Source organism: Furipterus horrens, unplaced genomic scaffold (assembly GCF_987537825.1).
Source record: "Furipterus horrens unplaced genomic scaffold, mFurHor1.1.pri manual_scaffold_2, whole genome shotgun sequence".
Lineage (NCBI taxonomy): Eukaryota > Metazoa > Chordata > Mammalia > Chiroptera > Furipteridae > Furipterus > Furipterus horrens.
Window position 1 is genome coordinate 46,133,931 of NW_028327172.1, and position 13,274 is coordinate 46,147,204.

The 13,274-nt window shown below is 41.4% G+C and overlaps 1 protein-coding gene across 1 annotated transcript in view; it reads right to left on the reverse strand.

Moving 5' to 3' along the window:
- C2CD3 (C2 domain containing 3 centriole elongation regulator) overlaps positions 1-13,274 on the reverse strand; it is a 124,817-nt gene that overhangs the window by 58,725 nt on the left and 52,818 nt on the right. The window contains exons 15-19 of the mRNA XM_090265451.1: positions 11,440-11,591; positions 10,099-10,345; positions 3,770-3,950; positions 2,083-2,266; positions 857-1,029 (exon numbers count right to left, since the gene is read on the reverse strand). Coding sequence (XP_090121577.1) covers positions 857-1,029; positions 2,083-2,266; positions 3,770-3,950; positions 10,099-10,345; positions 11,440-11,591 — 937 coding nt within the window. The remainder of the gene's footprint in view (positions 1-856; positions 1,030-2,082; positions 2,267-3,769; positions 3,951-10,098; positions 10,346-11,439; positions 11,592-13,274) is intronic.

A 13,274-nucleotide genomic window follows, 5' to 3' on the forward strand; every position in this document is an offset into this window, starting at 1 on the left:
TCCTACTTATCTGTTATGTACTGGGAGGGTAGGTCATCCTGCTGAAACTGTTAAGATATAATTCAAAACTTCAAACTGAGCAAAAAGGAAAAAGGATTCATGGACATAGACAACAGTGTGGTGATTGCTGGGGGGAGGGGATATAAGAAGACTAAATGGTAATGGGAAAAAATACAATCAAGATTAAATTAAAAAACCCACAAAACTTCAAATTCTAATTAATTCCTTCTAATTTAAATCCTAACCTTCTCCTTCTTTACAGTGAATTTCCAGTTCATGCTAATTATTTTTCCCAATCCCATATCTGCTTATGTTGCCTTGGAATAATAATTCTCTGAGTATACCTATATAATACTTAGGGCTTATTTATTTTATTTTACTTATTTTTAGATGGAGGTGAACAGAGGAAGAGAGGGAGATAAACACTGATTGGTTGCCTCTCCTATATCCCCAACTGGGGACCCACCCCCACAACCTAGGCATGTGCCCTGTCCAGGAATCAAAACTGTGAGCTCTTGGTTGGCAGACAACACCCAATCAACTGTGCCACACCAGTCAGCACCATAATACTTAGGATTTAGGCTGCGAGGGCTTATTAAATAATTGCTGAAGTTAAAGGTGAAATGAGGCAAGCAACATTTATATAGACAGTCTATGGAACTATGAATTTTCTAAAATTGTATGCTAAATTTGCAGTGTATTTTCTACACCAATTTTTCTAAGAGAAGGTGTCTCATAGTTTTTATCAGATTCTTAAGAGTTAGGTACCACAAAATGTGAAGAATCACTAATTTAGAGAAAAAGATATTTATGTATACTGACTTTGAAAGGGAAAGACAAAATAGCCTTCAATTACCTGATGATTGGTTCCTTAGTTCTTTCCTATTCTCAAGCCTGGGGCTTAAAGGGAGACTAAAGGTCTGTATTCCTACATTCTCACGGTGCTGCATGGTTACCATGGCACAGATCCTCGATAACGGCAAGATTCCTCTGGCGACCATCTGGTCTCTCACATTAGGATAATAGTATCTGTAAGCCACAAAAGCACAAGCTGTCAGTTGGAAGAATTAGGTGGATGAATGATTCAGTCGGCCTGAGGGATTAACTTTCAGTATCTTGTTATCTTTGGAGCCTGATCTCTATTTGTGGTATATAGCTATGGTTGTGTCTGGCTGCATTTACTGCCTGTTACATGGAGACAGAAACCCAGAAGTTATACTGTGTGTTCAGGACAAAACTCAGGTTCCCACCAGCTTTTTGTCTGAGGTATCTGCATTTGGCCTGGATCTTTGGGAGTAGCCACCCCTGAAAGCATCCATCCTGCAGTAGGAGCACAAGTGGTTCTAGGTGGTGGAGCAGTCCCATTCTCTTCTATAGCTTCAGGCTCAAGCCCCTCTAATTTGAAGGGGTAATGAGGATCTCTTAGTATTTATACTACTTCCTTCTTATCTCAAAACATCCCATTCTTAGATCACAAAGTTATCAAACCTAATTTCCACCTGATTCTATTTAGGAAAAGGTTTTGGCAAGTGGCCGGTACTCTTCCCTAGTTCTGCTCCTGATGCTGTTTCCTCTGTTTTTAGGTTTATACTTAGTCATTTTAGTTGATTTCTTGGGGGTGGGGATGCAAAGGAGGAGGTTGAACACCTGTTTTAATGCCATTATTTTCCCTGGAAATTGCCAAAGTCTGTGATATGAGTGGTGGAAAGAACAGATTATAAGAAGTGAGACTAGAAGGCCAATACATGATATGATGTGGGCCTGAACTAAATAAGGCAGTAAGATAATCAGAAAAAAGGTAATTGCTACATCTGAGAGATAGTAGGAGGTAAAACGGATAGAACTTTACTTATAATTGTTAGTAGTGGTTAGAAGTGTAAGATACAACTGCTCCCAAGAGTCTAATAATTTAATAGGTTCCAGTAAAATCTGGACAAGAGTCACTAGCAAACACAAATAATATAAAGAAGGGCAGAAGGGACTGTTTATTTTCCTTACAATTTAGCTTAGGCTGGTTATGGAAAGGATGCTCTATGTTTGTGTATTTGCTTCCTAGGCACAGGGTTGGGTTCTCCATACTACCTGCACCAGATTTCAAAGTGGACTCCACCTTCAGGCACAAGCGCTTGTGCAGAGAAGGCACTGAGCAGGAGCCTTTGCACTGGAACTTCAGTTGGCAACAGGAGAGAGTGATGGTGCTCACTATGAAAGATAGGGTCTGGAACACAGAGTGTGGTTGTAGATCTGAAAGGCTTCAGAGTGATTCCTTTGGAAAAGAAAAGCAATTTAGAATAATCCAACACATCATTTAGTGTTTTATACATAGTAAGACAGTATGTTAATGTACAGTATTATTCAATTGTATCTTCACAATATTCCTCTAAAGGAAACAAAACAGGTATTATTACTCCTACTTTGTAGATGAGGATATGAACACCTTGAGGTTACATGGTGAACCCAAAGGTCTTAAGAGCTAGTAGGTCACAGACCTGGGGCCACATATATCTTCAGAATGTTACTCCTATCAAGGTCCATTTCCCTAGTAGCAATGGTATGCACCTAAGGTCTCATCATAATACAGAAGAAAAAGATTACTTTGTTGGTGGACAGTGAATGAGGGCTCCAATTTCTCTACATCTTTGCCAACACTTACTAGGCTTTTTCTTTCTTTCTTTTTTAAAAAAGATTATAGCCATCTTAGTGGATGTGAAGTGGTATCTTGAGATGGTTTTGATTTTCATTCCCCAGACAACTAACGATGTTGGGTATCTTTTCATGTGCTTATTAACCATTTATATGTCTTTTGGAGAAATGTCTTCAAATCCTCTCCCCATTTTTAATTGGACTGTCTTTTTATTATTGCTTTGTAAGAGTTTGTTATTTATTCTTGGTACAAGTCTGTTATTTGAACTCTAAAACCAATACTAGTAGCACTCCTGCAGTTATTTGTCAACATGCTCAGAATGGCAAAAAGTTTGAGTCACCCAACTTGCTCGTTCCAAGCTGAGGTTAAAAAAAAAGCAATACTCTGCCCCCTTATTTTAGCTCTCAGAACTGACCAGATGATAGATATGTTGGGAACAATACTGTGCAGTGAAAGAAGCTCTGGCTCTGGGGATAGTGAACAGGGTACAAATGTCTATCTTGGCATTTGTTAGTGGCTAACCTTGTTTTCTCTTTTGTAAAATAAATAGAATTGACCAGAATAAGTTGTTTTTAGGATTTAAGATTATGATCTAACATGCTGTACACCTGAAACTAAAACAAAATAATACTGAATATAAACTGTAATTTAAAGATGTAAAAATAAAAATATAAAATAAAAAGATTATAATCTATGTGAGATATGTATATGTTCCTTTCCCCCAGGAGCAATGGTTCAGTGTTTTTAAAGACTTTATAGAATATAACTTCTGTGGATAATGAGAATTAACTGTAAGTTTAGAGATAAGAGTAAGTAGGCATGTAAATGATAAGAAGGGATAAGATGTAAATAATTGATGGGTCTAGGTAAAGGGTATACATAAGTTCTTTGTTCTATTTTTACAAATTTTCCATAAATCTGAAGTCAAATCAAAACAAAAAGTTACAAAAAATTTTGAAGAAAAGTAAAGTAAATACTTAGCCTATCTTTTGCACTGCCCAGGTAACACTAGAAGCATTGAGAAACACAAAATTCACTCAAGAAAAAACCAAACAAACAGCATTCCTAAGTATATCCAATGAAAGAATTATACAAGAATAAGAAGGTCGAATCTCCCAAACTTACCATTTTCAATGAACTCAGGTCCTTTTAGCATACTGGATTGCGAGTCTTGAACTGGAAAGTAATATTGAACATAACAATCTGCTTCTCCCCAGACTGTTGCCTGAAGAGGGACTAGCCCTTTAACCTTATCTACATGGAGCTCAAAGTGGTGCTCCATCAATCCATTTCCTTGGTCTTCTGCCTATTAAAACAGAGAGACTGGTGAGCTTTAAAGAGTAACTTGCTTAGAATATTCTTGCTTCTCTATGAAGTCTGAGTATAGATGAAGAAACAGGCATAATTAATTAGCCTATATTAAAACAGATACTTAATTTTCACTGTATATAAATCTCACAACTGCTTATTGTAATCAGATCAAGCTGAATTTATTCTAGACTGTTGAGACTAGGTCAATACTATGAAATCCATTAAATGTAATCCAGTACATTAATGAAACCAAAGGGAAAAAAATAATGATTATCTCAATAAGGGCTAAAAAGGCATATGATATAATTCAACATCTGTTCCTAATTCTCAGTCGTCGTCGGCAGCCGTCCGTCTCGAGAGACGATGGCGTAGCTTCTTGAGAGTCTATCTGCACCGCCGAGAATGGCTGTGCAGTCCGACTCGGGAGTGACAATCCCTGCCACACTTGTTACAGGTGAAGGTAGATGGCCGTTGTTGCTGCTGTTGACGCTGCTTCCGCCTCGATCTTTTCTGGACCGCCTCCTCGTTGCGCGCAGCCTCTGCACGTGACATACCTTGCCTGACCGCGAGCCTCCAGGCTAGGCGGTCGTCTGCTTGAACTTCCCATGTGTTGAGATTGATGGAGCATTGTGTCATGTCCTTTTTGCAGATGTCTTTGAACCGCAGTTTTGGGCGCCCTGTCATCCTCTTGCCTTTTGCTAGCTCGCCGTAGAGGAGGTCTTTGGGGATACGGCCTGCATCCATTCTTTTGACATGGCCGAGCCACCTGAGGCGTCTCTCGCTGAGAACTGCATGCAAACTGCTCATATTGGCTCGCTTCAGCACCTCGGTGTTGGGGACCTTATCCTGCCAGGCGACATGCAGGACGCGTCGCAGGCACCTCATGTGGAAGCTGTTGAGTTTCCTTTCGTGCCTTGCGTAGGTGGTCCACGTCTCGCTGCCATAGAGGAGAGTGCTGAGTACGCAAGGCTTGGTAGATGCGCAGTCTGGTTTTCTCAGTGAGGCTGGAATGTTCCACGCTCGCCGGTTCAGTCTGGCCATAACTGTGGCTGCCCTGGCGATTCTCCGGTTGACCTCCAAGTCGACTGACAGAGAGCTCGAGATGGTGGACCCGAGGTAAGTGAAGTCGTTGACAACCTCCAGGGTGTACCCGTCGATGGTGATGCATGGGGGAGTCCCCGTGCCTTGAGCCATAACGTTCGTCTTCGTCAGGCTGATGGCTAGTCCGAACTCCTTGCATGCGTGGGAAAGGCAAGTGACTAGCTGCTGGAGTCCCTCTTCAGAGTGTGATGTCAAAGCTGCGTCGTCGGCGAAGAGCATCTCACGGATGAGCACCTCTTTGACTTTGTTCTTGGCTCGTAGCCGGCCAGGTTGTAGAGCTTGCCATCGGATCTGGTGTGAATGAAGACACCCTCGCTGCAGTCCTTAAAGGCGTATTGGAGGAGCATGGAGAAGAAGATTCCGAACAGCGTAGGCGTGAGGACGCAGCCCTGCTTTACTCCGCTGCTGACTGGGAAGGCCTCAGAGGTTGCGCCGTTGTAGGACACCGTGCTGTGCATGTTGTCGTGAAAGGACATGACCACAGCAAGCAGATGTGGTGGACAGCCAATCTTCCGTAGCAAGCTGAAGAGACCGCTTCGACTGACCAGATCAAACGCCTTCGTAAGGTCGATAAAGGCGAGGTAGAGTGGTTTATGCTGCTCGTGACACTTCTCCTGCAGCTGGCGTAGGGAGAAGATCATGTCCACTGTTGATCGGCCAGCTCTGAAGCCACACTGGGACTCTGGGTAGACGCGGGAAGCAAGGGTCTGCAGGCGGGCAAGAGCGACCCGGGCGAATACTTTGCCGACGACGCTGAGGAGAGAGATGCCCCGGTAGTTGTTGCAGTCACTGCGGTCTCCTTTGTTCTTGTACATGGTGATAATGTTGGCATCTCTCATATCCTGGGGGATGTAACCCTCCTTCCAGCAGCGACAGAGTAGATGGTGGAGCGGCTGTAGCAGGACTGGTTTCCCGCTCTTTAGGATTTCTGGAGGGATTCCGTCGCTTCCTGGTGCTTTCCCGCAAGCGAGGCGGTCGATGGCTTTGCTGAGCTCTGCCGCAGTAGGTGGGGTGTCTAGCTCCTCCAGGACTGGTAGGTCTGGGATGGCGTTAAGAGCAGTGTCTGTTACGGTGTTCTTCGTTGCGTACAGCTCGAGGTAGTGCTCGGTCCACCGCCGCATTTGCTGTTCCTGGTCAGTGATGACCTCACCTGTCTTGGACTTAAGGGGGGCGATCTTGGAGGGGATTGGGCCTGTTGCCTTCTTGATACCCTCATACATTCCTCAGTACATTAAGAATAAAAGGCTATTTCCTTAATAAAACAAGGAACACATATTTGAAGCAAGTTTACTTAATTATTATTAATTTACTTAATTACTATTTTTAATGAAGTGAGGAATAATACCAAAACTGTTCATTAATGGTTAAGGACTACTTGGGGAAGCAGTGAATATACTGTTACAGAAGGTACTTCTACTAATAATTAATAATGTAGTTACTACTTACTATGAGCCAGGCATTCTATTAAGCCCTTCACTTATATTAGCTAACTTAACATGCATAGCTAGTTATAGTGGAACCAGGGTCTGCACTCAGGTAGTCTTATTCCAGAGCCAAAGTTCTTTACCTCTATTTTATACAGCTTCAGCAGACACTAGATAACTAATTATTGGGAATATTCAAAGGAGGAATTCAAGATTTAGATAAGGGTCAGACTATATGACTTATACATGTTTAACATTCAATAAAATTGGAACAGAGATTGAATTAAGTCTTTGCTTTGAAATCTAAAAACATATGTTAGCCATACCTGCTCAAAAACCTTCCTTTTGGAAACAGAAAACTTACAATTTGATTCCCCAGAAAAGAAAAATATAAGGGAAAAACACCTCTCCAAATTATAGCACCTGCTCAATTCTGCCATATAGTATTATAGTAATTTAAAAATTCAGTTCTGTAGATGTTGAACTGGATGAGGAACTTATGAATATAAAGAAAAAAAACTGTATTTGTTGTTATCCAACATTTCAAAAACTTGTGCTCACAGTGCATAATATTTTCTAACTTTCTACACTGCAATGTGAAGGGCATGTAACACCTAATAAGACTTGAGAATATTATAAATGATTTTTAAAATTTGTGCTTTTATGTCGTTTCTAAAAAAAATAAAACACTACTATCTGGCCAAGATGGAGGCGTAGACAGACATGCTACATCTCTCTCCACAACTAAGAAGGAATACAATTAACTCAAAACTAGAAACAACCAGAAGTTCCAGAAAATCAAAGTGCATTGAAGTCCAGCAAACAAGGATATAAAGAAGAAATATTCATCCAGACAGGTAGGAGGGGCGGAGCTAGGGTGGAGAGGACACGGTGAGGTGGTGGCAGCAGTGGCAAGAGCAGCAGGCCCGAGGAAAGTGCAGTTACACGTTTTAAAAAGTCAGGAGGGACACCTGGGGAGTGTTCCGAGCTCCTCACCAGAGCAGCTCACTGTCCCAGCGCCGGGGAAAATCAAGCCTCATTGCTTCTGACTGTGCAGACCAGTCGGGGCTGAGACGGAGGCAGAAACTGGAGGTCTCTCAGCAGAGTCCACTTGTTTAAAGGGCCCCCATGGTCCTAGAATGTCCACAGACCCATCCACTCTGGGAATGACAGCCAGGACAACAGCTAGAGAGGCACCAGTCCCATACAGAAGTGGGAGAAGTGCCTGGAAAACGGGCGAGTACTGGGCAAGCGACATTGTTCTTTCTCAGACCCCCCCCCCACACACACAGCGCCACAACGTGGTGAAACAGGTTGCCCGCTACTGACGAATCCCTAAGGATTCGCCCCTTACAACGTAGTAGGAGCAACAGCTCTCCCTGGGACACGAAAGCAAACAAACACAGGAGACTTCTGGCCAAGATGGAGGCCTGGACTGACACGCTCCGTCTCCCTCCACAACTAAGAAGGAATACAACTACCGTAAAACCAGTATTAACCAGAAGTTCCAGAAAATAAATGGAAGTCCAACGTATGAAGTTATAAAGAAGTGGTGCTCATCCGGACAAGTAGGAGGGGCGCAGCTGGGGAGGAGAGGTCAAGCTGTGCTGTCTGCGGCAGCAGCAGTGATGGCGGCAGGACAGCAGTAAGCACAGACACTGGTATTTAAGGGGAGGCGAGAAGTGCCTGGGGAGCACCCCCAGCTGCAGACCAGACCCGTCAGCTTGTGACTTCAAAGCCGGGGAAGGCAGACCCCCATTGCCTTGGACTGTGAGGCCCGGAGTGGGTGGGGATGAAGGAGGAGGCTCCCAGTCTCTCAGCAGAGACTGAACAGCAGGAATCCATCTTGGACCCACACCCCCGCAGAAAACGCCCGGTTATGACGAATGCACAGGGCTCCGCCCCCTATAGTGTAGGAGGTGTGACACCCTGCCCAGGAAGCAAAGGTAAACACAAAACTGTTAAGGATAGCACAGATCATGACAGAGATCCCAGTGACCCAGCTGACTAGACAGAAATTTTCTAATCTAACGAAGCAGCAGATAGGAAATCTTTCTGAGGCACAGTTCAGAGCTTTGCTTATAAAAGTGCTTACAGACCTAACAGCAGATCTTAAACAAGACAGGGAAGGAATGAAGGCTAGTCCTGCTGAAATGAACAAAAACATATACGAAACTAGTGGTGAGGGAAAGAAAACCAGGCATCGAATCAACAAATTGGAATATAGGGAAGGAACAAACAGTCAACCAGTGCAGAATGAGGAAACGAGAAGAGGAAATGAGGAGAGGCTCAGAAACTTATTGGACAGCTATAAGGAGGCCAACATCCAAATCACAGGGTTGCCAGAAGGTGAAGAAGAAGAACCAGAAATGGAAAAATTATGCGAAAAAATAATGAAGCAGAACTTCCCTAACTTGGGGAAGGAAATAAACTTACAGGTCCAGGAAGAACAGAGAGTTCCAAAACCACTGGACCCAGGGAGAACTACACCAAGACACATTATAATCAAAATGTCAAAAATTAAGGATGAAGAGAGAATCTTAAAAGCAGCAAGAGAGAAGAAGAGAATTACGTACAAAGGGGTCCCAATAAGACTATCAGCTGATTTCTCAAAGGAGACTCTGCAGGCAAGAAGGGACTGGCAAGAAATATTCAAAGTAATGAAAAGCAAAAACCTACAACCACGATTACTCGATCCAGCAAAGCTGTCATTCAGAATAGAAGGGCAGAGAAAGTGCTTCCAGGACAAAGTAAAACTGAAGGAGTTCATCAGATCCAAACCACTGTTATATGAAATGTTAAAGGGACTTGTTTAGGAAAAGGAGGATCAAAACTACGAATATTAAAATGAAAACTGTATCACAACAACCAATAACAGAAGCTAGGAAACCAAAACAAAGGCAAATTAAATAGGCAACGAGAGTGTGAAAAGAACTATAGGTATGGGGAACATTATGGGGGGAGGTCAGCAGGGAGAAGGAAGGGGAAAGGGAGGGAGATGGTACAGGAATTAAGAAGCATAGTAGGAGGGAGTGGAGTAGACAGGAAGATGTTGAGAAGAACTATATGCACAACCAATGGGCATGGACTAAGGGGGGGGGACAACTGGAGGGAGGGATGTCACTGGGTGGAGGGGAGCAGAGGAAAAAGAAATTGGGAGAACTGTAACAGCACAATCAATAAAGCATATTAAAAAATGTACAGTTAAAAAAATTAAAAACTAGGAAATAAAAGAAAATATCTGGAAAAATAAAATAAAAATAAATAAATAAATAAATAAAAGAAAAATACCAATGATTCCTTTGATTTATAGCAAACACTAAAGTGCAAGTATGCTCTTTTGTTAAGCCTTTCATTACTGAAATAAGGATTTGGGACAATGGTTTTATTAAAACATGCAAGATAAAATGAGATTATGATACCTAAAATTTGCTAAGAGAGTAGATCTAAGTGTTCTCACCACAGACACACACAAAAGTAACTATGTGATATGATAGATATATTAATTAGCTTGATTGTGATAATCATTTCACAACATAAACATATATCAAAACATTACATGGGTAGACCTTAAAATGACATTATGGTTTTGTAAAGAATCAAGTGTTTAGGTACTACCGGAGCACTGGGTGCTTTAGATGGCTGGTCCAGTGAATGGGCTGGCCTAGAGCTGAGGGGAGGAAGTATTCCTTCTTCATTCCTTAATCTTTGTAGTGCCATTATCTGATCTGAGGAACCCATAGCTAAAAAGACTCGAAGACTCCCGTTTTGCTGGCCTGAAAACACATCAATCACAGGCATGTAGCTGTCGACAGCAACAACTGGGTACTGAGCATCAAGCAGCAGGCGAGAAATCTTGGGATCTCTAAAGGAAGAGAAATTGTACATGAGCAAATAACCATCAATCATATCACAGTTGCTTCATTTCTTATTTGCCTCATTTTTTCAGTTTATTAAAAATAGATCTATAACTAGAAAAGTAACGGTGGTTTGAAAAAACATGATTCTATCCATAATCCATTAAATAAAAATTAATAAGCAGTGTAGCAATTTGAGGGCAGAGGATGTGTCTGATTAATGTTGTTGTCATCATGGTCCTAAGTCCAGTGTCTGGGATCTTGAGCATTATCTCAGTAGAGGCCAGCTGAATTGCATTATTTTATAGGTAGGCAGTGTGGTCAACAAGAAAAAGTATGAACTTCGGAGTCTGGCAGATAAGATTTGAATAATATGACCAATAATACCATCTACTGAGCACTTACTCTGTGGTAATTACTTCACAAAGTTTCTATAATCCTCCTAACACTGCAAAGGTTGGTATTGTCCACTATTAACAGATGATAAAAAGTCCAAATGCTCATTATACCATGCTGGATCTTAGTTCTGCCTCTTACATACTATATGACATGAAGTAATCAATTTAAACTTTCTGTTTCCTCATCTGTAAAATGTAGGTAATAAAATTTCCATCAAAGGGCTGTTGTTAGGAATAAACTGAGTTAACAAATATAAAATACCAACTATGATGCTTCGTACATGGTAAGTGTTTAGTCACTGGTAAGTAGTATTGTTTTATACTCTTTCAGCAAAGAATGGGGTCTAAAGAAATAAGAAGGGGAATACCAGACCTAAATGTCACAGCTGGCAGTGGCATCCATGATTGCAGAAGTACTGCTTAGCCTGACTATGCCTTCCAATGTTACCATTATAAGTATTTAATTGTTCATAGAAGGCTTACTCATTTATTTTTTCACTAGATTCTCACCATTGCTCCAAGAAGGAGACAGATGATCTATCCTCATCCTCATTTTACAGATGATTAAAAAAAAATAAAAAAAGCAAAGAGATTGACTTCTTCAAATTAAAGGACAAGCCATGTTTGCAAACCAAAAGAATCCTCTTCAGTCCAAACAAAATTAAAGATATAAAATAAAGAATACTCTAAAAGATCCTATTTACTTGAATGACATGTAAAACTGATGAAGGGGCAGTTTCACCAGCCCGAGCAGCTTGTCCTGTCCTGGGCTCCGCACCCTGTTCCAGGTCTCGATTACCATCACATTGTTCTTAAGTCTTTCCAAGTATTTGGGAGACAGAGAGATGGGAATCACCTGAGGAGAGGAACAACAAAAAACAGAAGCCTACACATGAGACAATCATTTATACTTTTATTCAACACACATTTTCTGAAAGCCTATGTGTGCCTTGCACAGTGCTAGGAGCTGAAGACTTAATATCCAACTTGCATCCTCAGTCTCAAGCCACAGTCTGGTGCCAGAGATCAACATATATAAAGGTCAAAAAGAAAACAGCATGAGTTCTCTGATGATACAGCTCACACAGACAGGGCTTCAGAGACACAGAGAAGGTTGTCAGATATGTCAATCATGGTGTCTGCCAAACTCGTTCAACCTTTCCTAAGGCAAAATGACCCACTTATAAACCCCTGATGAAAGACTGATATTTTTGAAACAAAGATGACTATTGACTAGACAGGGTTTGAGCACCTATCAAAGCGCAGCCAATCCACTGGTTGGGTGGGATGGCCCAGTGCAAAAACCTCTGCTCAATAGCTGCTACGGTAAATAGTAAGGCCAACAGCTCACCTGTCAAATTACTCTAGAATTGGCCAGCCAGCTGGTAGTTGGAAGAGACAACAGAAATCACGAAGAGCACCAGAGACCCAGAGTCAAGTGCAGGTCAGTCAAATTAATGACAGAATCAGGGCCCACTGATTTGAAGGACCTAACCTTAGTACAACTGTAACAGCACAGGAGTGAAATAGTCAGATTAGTATTTCAGAGGTCCATAGAAGAAGGAATGGGCAGGCAGGGAACTGAAACTGTAGTCCAGTCTGAAGGTTATTTAGAATGAGAGTGAGGGTCTGAATGAAAGCAATGACAATGAAGTGGGGATTCATTCCAGAGATAATTAAGTTAGCAGCATCTATCGGATTTGGTAAAAAAAAAAAAAAATGCAAGAAAAAGTCAACTTCTAGTTTCTACTCTGGTTTCTGAGTAAATTATATGAATTAGGGCAGACAGGAGGAGGAGAAACAGATTTGGAAGAGAAAAATAAATTTAGATTTGGACACATTTGAATTTCTTCTTTCATTTAACTACCTTTATTGAATACCTGTGATATGCCAGGTGATGTGTTGGGGGTCAAGTGTAAAATGCTTTTGAGACATCCAAGTGGTAACAAACAGTAGACTGTTAGATACAGAGATCTGAAACTAGAGGGGAATGTCTAGCTTACAAAGAAGTATGGATTTGGAAGTTATCTTCATATAAGTGAGAGCTGAAGCTATGGCAGTAGAAGTGGTGATCGTGGGGAAAGAAGGTTGGTTTGGAAGAATTCCAAGGACAGAGTCATGGACAGGTGCACTGATAATTAAAGGTAAGAGAGAGAAGTGCTGGTGTCCCACTCTTTTCCTACTGGCCCAATAACCAAAAAAAAAAAAGACAGTTAAGTTAGGAAGAAATTAGGAGAATAGTTACAAAAATTGAGAAGGAAACAATGTAAGCAATAGCGTAAAATTCCACAGAGAAATCAAGTAAAATGAATATTGAAATAAGTGGAGGAATAAATCAGAGTGAGAAAAAAATAAGTAAATAAAAAAATAAAGAAGAGATTGGAGAAACACAAAGGAAAAGGGGAAGTTCAACTGATCAAAGCTCTAGAGGAAGCAGCAAAGAATGGAACTCATAATTCAGGCAAAAGAAATAGCAGGGAACTGAGACAGAACAGAAAGAAAAAAGTTTGAAAATGCTGGCAATACTTTTTCCTCTTCC